We start from the raw sequence: 7,796 nt of genomic DNA, 5'->3' as shown, positions 1-7,796 counted from the left end.
TTGGACACAGCTGTATCTGACACCAGATACCTGTGTACTTCTTAATTGTGAGAGCTAGTAAAATCCATTCCTCGTTCGTTCATTCATTACTTAGCTAAAGGTAGTTTGGGTTGTGGTCTCTACCACTTGTGACCAAAGCAGTCTTGACCTATATAGATATGCCATTATTCCTTTAAATTTTAATTCTAAGAAGCCAGACATAAAAGAAAAAAGAAGCCATGCATATTATCTGATTCCATTTACAAGAAATTTCCAGAAGAGGCAAATCCATAGAGATGGAAAGTAGATCAGTGGTTTCCAGGAAGACGAGTGAATGGGGAGTGACAGCTAATGGGCACCAGGCTTCTTCTGGGGAAACGAAAACGTTCTGGAATTAGATATGGTGATGGTTGCACAACTCTGTGCATATCCTAAAAACCACTGAATTGTACACTTTAAAATGGTAAATTTTATGGTATGTGAGTTGTATCTCAAAAAAAGTGGAGAAAAAAATCTCATGATAGTTATTGGAGCTCCCAGTGAGCGAGGGGGCACCTGACCCCTGGCTTTCCTTGCTGTGAGGAACAGAAGTTACTGAAGCAAACGCTACAGAAGAGGAAAATGCTTTATTTTAGGGAAATACAAAATGCAGTGAAACACAAGGGAGAGGGACACCACTGTAACCTGGCACAGCAGTAGAAACGGTCACGCAGTTTTGTTTCCAACTAAAAACGTGAGTGGGGATCTCGGTATTTAAGGTAAGATATAAGCCCAGAACTATAGTTCACTGGGGACTGGGCTCTCTCATTCAATCTAAAAATTGAGACAACCAGTGGCAATGGTCCTTTTGTGTCCACCTCAACACAACGTCCCTTTGTTTATTTATCAGATGACCAGGAATCATACACCAGTTTGGCTGCAACCATGTCTTCAACTGCCATTCCTGGAATGAACAGAAATTTGGTTCACTTTTTGGTAGAACAACTTTTCCTGAAACAACCCAGCCCCAGTGTCTGGCAGTTTTCTAATACATTGTCCGTGCTGTTAATGCCCATCAGGATAATAGGGACTAGTACCCAGTGGTAAGCTCAGGCTCAGGTGGTCTGCAAAGAGCAGGTCACAGGAGGGCATATGATACTGAGCAAGAAACGCCCACCAAACAAATTGTGTCCTTCAAAGTCAAGTTCAGGGGTCAGCAAACTTTCTATAAAGGGTCAGATAGTAAGTATTTTAGGCTTTGTGGGCTATTTGGTTTCTGTTGCAATTACTCAACTCTGCCCATATACAGGTTGAGTATCCCTTATCTGAAATGCTTGGGACCATTAGTGTTTTGGATTTTAATTTTTTTTTGCATTTCAGAATATTTGTAGCATACATATTGGGTGAGCATCCATAATCCAGAAATCCAAAATCTGAAATGTTCCTCTGAGTGTCAGGTGCACAAAAAGTTGTGAATTTTGGATTGCGGATTTTGGGATTTGGGATGCTCAATCTGTAGTGGAAAAGCAGCAATAGACAACAGGTAACAAATAAACCTGGCTGTATTTATCAACATTAAAGCATGAATTTCAAATCATTTTCATGTGTCATGAAATATCATTCTTTTTTTTCCCCCAATCATTTGAAAACATAAAAACGATTTTCGGCTCACGGGTCCTACAAAAATAGGCAGTGGGTCGGGTTTGGCCCACAGGATGTGTGTAGTTTACTGACCCCTGGTCCAGTTCAAACTCTGCATTGGATACATACCTTAACCTCTGTACCCAGCACAGATACATACTAAGTGCTTAATATGCATCTGTTAGATGAAAGGATATGCCGATAAACCAATACCCGTAAGTGAGAAAACAAAAGTTGCTCAAAAGGGTAGAGCAGGTTTCTGCAGAGTTTTGTTTCCTTATGGGAACCGGCTGACCTCTGATCTGCTATGAACTCATCTGGATCAGTGTGATGTCTTTGAACCAGACTCTGGATAAAGTGTGTACTGTCTTCGCCTGTCTTCCAGCATATGACAGTTTAAAAATATTTAACCATCAGCAAGGCACGGGTACTAACCAGTAGCATGTGTGTGGGTGGCTGAAGGATTCTGAATGCTCTGCCCAGCATTAAAGCTTTTGTTGCCTGATCATGAACAAGTATGAACGGTATTGGAGGGGCCCAGATTAGCAACTATTTACCACCCAGTTTGGGAGTATTCCAATATTTGGGGTATATTTAAGCTGACTATCAGCCCTGTTCCCATGTAATTTCCTTACATGTGGTAGAGTGGGAGAGCTGGGCCACAGGGCAGCCTGGGCAGAGGGAGCCTGCCCTTTGCTGGGCTTCTACCAGTCCCAACTCAGGTGACATGGGGCTCCCATGGAAGCCCTCCTCAAAGCAAATGGGAGGGTAGGGAAGGAGGGAATGAAGGGGTCTCAGGCTGTACCTCCCACCTGAGTTGCTTTCAGGTTAGGTCCCTCTGCCATTTCCCTTAGGCTCCCTGTCTTTTAATGTCTTTATTCCCTGCCCCTACCTCTGAAAGAGACCTTCTTCTGAATTTCATTTAGATCTAGGTCTAAATGATTTACTGCTGACACTTACTAGGTGCAAATTGTTTTATATGCACATCTCACTTAATCCCAACAACTCAGGTGGTGAAGAAACTGTAGCTTAGAGAGGTCAGGTCAGTTGCCCAAGGACCAGTGAGTTGCAGAGAAGGGACTCCCACCCATGACTGCCCAATTCCAGAGTTCATGGGCTTCACTGCTATGCTGAGACATGGAAATAACTGACCCGACAATGGGTTTCACAGGGACTCAGCTACCCAGCCTGGTGACTGGTTCTTCTGCCCACTCATGGGTAACCCTTCCTTGTGCTCTAGTTGGATTTATGCCCAGGGAGCAATGGATCTCACCCAGAGACTTGAACACGGTGGTCTTCTCACAGTGGGCTGGCTTCACGCCCTTCACCACCTCTCCCAGCTCAGCGAAGATCTCAGCCTGTGAAATAACCACGTGCTGACCCAGGCATGAAGCTCAAGTCTGCTCAGGGTCTACCTCTGAAGCCAGCACAGGGAGTCCCTGAACTGGATAAAGGATAAACTTGATAAAAAACAAACAAACAAAAAACCCCACAAACAACAAAACACAAAAAAGCACCATTCACCATTTGTAAACTGGATGGTATCAGGCAGCATGCTGCCCACTGAAATCCTTTTTGGGTAGCATCTGTCTTTGGGATGCCACGAATACAGAGATCCGAGTTTGTGCCCAGGGCACTGTCCTGCCGGTCACTGTATGCAGAGATAGGCATGTTCTTATCTGAGCACATTATCTTGGTAGCCCCGTTTCTTGCTTCTCTGCCTTGATTACCAGGCAAAAAGATGGCCAGAAGGTGGTCAACCACAGCCTACTGTGCTGGCCATTATGGCTATATTATTCTGGAAAGGGATTAAAAAGAGCTGCAAGATGTTTAGGAGTTCCTTCTCCACAAGCAGGGGGATGACCAAGGTCTGGAGCAAGCTAAACTAAAGGGGAAGGTGATGAAACCCTGGGATCCAGGTGAGGCCAGCCAGGCAGCAGCCCTGACAGAGCTGAGAGGAGGCTCACCCCTGACAACAGGACATCTCCAGACTCCTTCAGGGCAGCCTCCCGGGAGTCCACATACAGCACAGCTTGCTTCATGAGCTCGTCATCCAGTTCTCTCCAGTCGGGTCTGCTGGCTCCAATGGCTAAGAGACAGCAAAACAGACCCTAAGCCCAGGAACAGCCCCAAGGGATAGTAAAAGGGCCAAAGCATGGGAGGGAGGTGAACAAGGACACGTGTGAACATTCAGATTTGAAATACCTCCTGTAGCTGAATAGACATTTTTCAAAGGAAGACGTACAAATGGCCAACAGGTACATGAAAAAATGCCCATCATCACTAGTCATCAGGGAAATGCAAATTAAAACTACATTGAGATACCACCTCACCCCAGTTAGACTGGCTGTAATCAAAAAGACAGTGAACAATGAATGCTGGTGAGGGTGTGGAGAGAAGGGAGTGCTCCTGCACTGTTGATGGGACTGTAAATTAGTAGAATCACTATGGAAAACAGTATGGAGGTTTCTCAAACAACTACACATAGATCTTCCATATGATCCAGAAATCCCACTTCTGGGTATGTACCCAGAGGAATGGAAATCATCATGTCAAAGGGACACCTGCACTCCCATGTTCATCGCAGCTCTGTTTACAATAACCAAGACATGGAACCAACCTAAAAGTCCATCAATGGATGGTTGGATAAGGAAACTGTGGTATGTATATACATTATGGAATACTATTCAGCCATAAAAAGGAATGAAATTCTCCCATTTGCAACAACATGGATGAGCTTGAAGAAACTTATGTTCAGTGAAATAAGCAAAGCACAGAGGAATAAATACCACACGTACTCACTCATATGTGGGAGCTAAGAGAGAAAGAAGGAAGGAAAGAAAGACACAGTGGTGCATTGGACTTGCAGAGGGAGAGAACACACCTTGGGATACAAAAGGAGTGGTGGTAAAGGGGGATGGGGAGGGAGGTTGGGGATAATTGGGTGGGAGACACGGGGTACAAATGTAATTTGTGGTAATGGGCACGCTGCCAGTGTGGATCTGGACTTCCCATCTTGGGCAAGAGGGGTGACAATCAGCTTTGTATCTCATGAATATTCATAACCAATGGGAAAAAAAAAAGAAATAACTCCTCATTCCTCAGGCCACATCCCTCCCAATAAGTAAGACTGAATATGTATTAAGAATAATAACTACCATTTTTTTCTTTCCATTTCATACCTCATCTTCCTCCTAAAAGACTTTGAGGCAACTTAGTATTTGCTTATTTGGTACCTACTTTCCATGGGCTGTTTTATACATTCCATGGATGGTCCTCACAAGTACACTTCAGTGTCTGATTCCCATTTAACACATGCACAAACTGAGGCTTAGAAAAGTGAGGGTACTTGTCGAGGTTAAGTATCTCACAAGAAAATCTATGTTTGGGAGAGCACCATGAGTTTCACACCACTTCTGCTTATCAGAAGCTATGACTTCCATACAAAAGCAGAGAAATCCCTTGGAGCTCATTCATACTCCACATTCCTTGCCTTCTGTCTGTCTGTCTGCTCGTTCTTCAATCATTCCCATTTCAACTACTTCTGTTAACTCACGACAAAAGAGCCCAGTTGCAGGGTAGCGGAGAAGTCCCAGTAAAAAGAAAGCTGGCTCTGTCTTGGCCCTGAGATTTCACATGCTCTGCAGCGTCCAGGACCGGAACAGTGAATCCAATGCATCACACCTCCTGGCACTGGGACATAGGATAATGCAGAGGCTGTAACCAAATGCCTGCAGGGCCAGGCAGGTAATGAAGAGGAGCAAAGCTGGTCAGAGGGACTGGACTGGAAATGGTGGAGACCACTGTCGGTCACAGAAGAAAGGGGACAGTCATCGTTCAGCTCCCACTAATTACTGCTGTGTGTAAATGCAGGCCCACTGTTAACCGATACTTTTATTTATTTATTTTCAAAAAAGAGAGAAGCAGAAAATGTATTTGCATGTATTATTTCTTGATTTTTAGAACAGTCTGTGGTCTAAACAACACACATCTGTTGGCTGGATTCAGCCCATGGCCAGTTAGTCTTTGAAAACTGCTATAAAGCCTTATACAGATATCAGGCAGCATTTACACGCCATCTCGCCCTGCCGTGCAGCTCTCTCTGTACTTGATCCCTCTCCTGCTGTTCTTCCTCGCTCTGATTTCCAAAAAGACTGGTGTAAAAAATGTCTGTCTTGAAGGTTGTTTGTGTGGGGAGCTCTATAGAACAAAAGCACTTGCTAATGAAGCTTGTGAATAAATCATAAGCTTGGTGGGAAAAGGACCCGGTTTCTCAGGCCACCCCTCCCTGCTGCACTGTCCCCCACAGACACGCTGTTAAGAGCAGGGTAGGACCTCAAAGTGTCGAGTGAGGCCACTGAGGCAGAGGGACGGGCCCAGCAGCAAAGGGAGGGCTCTGGCCTTGCTTCGGGGGGCCAAGGGGTGGCAGGGGCGGGCAGGGTGAGGAAAGGGGGAGGCTGCTTCTCAGCCAAGCTGTAAATGAAGCAAAATCTGCAGTTGGTGTTTCCGTGTTGTCTGCATTTGTAACACCTTTTCTTAAGTGTATTTGATGACTCTGTGGACACATAAACCAGTTTTGTTCCTAGGTCAGGGAAATATGAGAAGCCTTGACTTGAAATCCAGAAAGAGAAGAAAAAAATAGAAAAGAAAAGAAAGAAAAAATCACAATAACACATTAAACTTAAAAAAAAAAAAAAAAAGAGAACAGAACTGTGGTTATTAGAGGTAGAAAGGAGGAGGGGTAGAGGGTTAGCAAGAAACTAGTTAAGGGTCACAAAGATTGATTACATTTTGTAAACATGAGTATACTAATCCTGATTTGATCACCACATATTGTACACATGTTGATATTTGATTCTGTACTCCACAAATATGTATAATCAATAATAATAATAATAAAAAATCCAGTTAGCCCTCCCTGGAGAGAGATTCCGAGTGTGACAGGGATCCCACTCGAGGGGGATTCTGTTGCTGGCTTTGAGGTTTGAGGGTCTCCATGGCAAGAAATATGGGTGGTCTCCAGGAGCTGAGCAGGGCCCCTGGGAAATGGGGTCCTCCATCCTACAACATAAAGAAACAGAATCCCGCCATAACCTGGAGGAGGACCCAAGCACTGGGTGAGACAGAAGCATGGGACAACACCTGACTTCATCCTCATGAGACTGAGCAGAGGACCCACCCAACCCATGCCCAGATCCCCAAACCACAGAAACTGCAACATCACAATGTGTTGTTTGACTCTGAAAAAAAAAATCAAGTTGCTCTTGTTGAAGATTTTGCTCTGTTCTTGGGAACCCATATCACCAAGAAAGGTAAGAAAAAAAAGAGAAGAAAAGACCACAATAAAATTGTCGAACTTCCAGAAGGAGAGAACAGACCTATAGTTACCAGAGGTGGGAAACGGGGTGGGGAAGGGGTGTTAGGGAGTAACTGGGTAAGGGACACAAAGAGTAATTACGATTTGTAATGATGAACATGCTAATAATATTGATTTGGTCATCACATCCTGTACACAAATACTGATAGTCAACTCTGTACCCCATAGTTATGTATAATCAAAAATGAATAAATAAAGTTTTTAGAAAAAAAGTTATCTTGGCACTTTGCCTTTTTCTCTTGAATATACATTATTGACCACAAACTATTCACATTGTATTAAAAACTTTGTTGGAAGGCACCAAGAGCATACATTAGGGGAAAGACTTCCTCTTTAATAAATGGTGTTAAGGAAAAAAAAAAAAAAGAAAGGTTCCTCTTGATTTCTGAAGTCCTTCCAGAAATGGTTTTATTGTCCTTAAAGCCAGCCCTGACCCACCTCTTACTACCAACCAACCCACCTCTGGCCTCCTCCCCGGCCCTGCGTGGCAAGGCCAGTCCTGCACAGACTAGGCCTCCAACTTAGTCTGGCCTGTGCCTCAGACGTGCTGCGTTCACACCCACCCTCAGGACTGTGGCATTCGCCATTCCCTCTGTCTGGAAAATCACCTCCTCACAGAGCTTCTCAGGCACCCTACTGAAAGCACCTCCCCCGATTTCTACCTTCTGCTTCTGCTCTCAGGCTCCATTCCGTAACATCTTGCTTCCTTCACAGGACTCATCTTTGGCTGGAACTATCTAGTTCATCTATGAAGGTACTTCAGAAAGTTCATGGAAAGGTTCATATTGTCTTTTTTTTTTTTTTTTTTTTTTTTTTTTTT

General features: G+C 44.2%; 1 protein-coding gene across 1 annotated transcript in view; it reads right to left on the bottom strand.

The window, feature by feature from the left end:
- Window positions 1-588: 588 nt before the first annotated feature.
- Window positions 589-7,796, bottom strand: part of CRYM (crystallin, mu) — an 18,412-nt gene continuing 11,204 nt past the window's right edge. The window contains exons 6-8 of the mRNA XM_008591135.1: window positions 3,567-3,688; window positions 2,873-2,957; window positions 589-922 (exon numbers count right to left, since the gene is read on the bottom strand). Coding sequence (XP_008589357.1) covers window positions 858-922; window positions 2,873-2,957; window positions 3,567-3,688 — 272 coding nt within the window. The 3' untranslated portion in view covers window positions 589-857. The remainder of the gene's footprint in view (window positions 923-2,872; window positions 2,958-3,566; window positions 3,689-7,796) is intronic.

The sequence above is a fragment of the Galeopterus variegatus genome, unplaced genomic scaffold (assembly GCF_000696425.1).
Source record: "Galeopterus variegatus unplaced genomic scaffold, G_variegatus-3.0.2 Scaffold6687, whole genome shotgun sequence".
NCBI classification, from domain to species: domain Eukaryota; kingdom Metazoa; phylum Chordata; class Mammalia; order Dermoptera; family Cynocephalidae; genus Galeopterus; species Galeopterus variegatus.
This window is presented reverse-complemented; position numbering and strand designations above follow the sequence as displayed.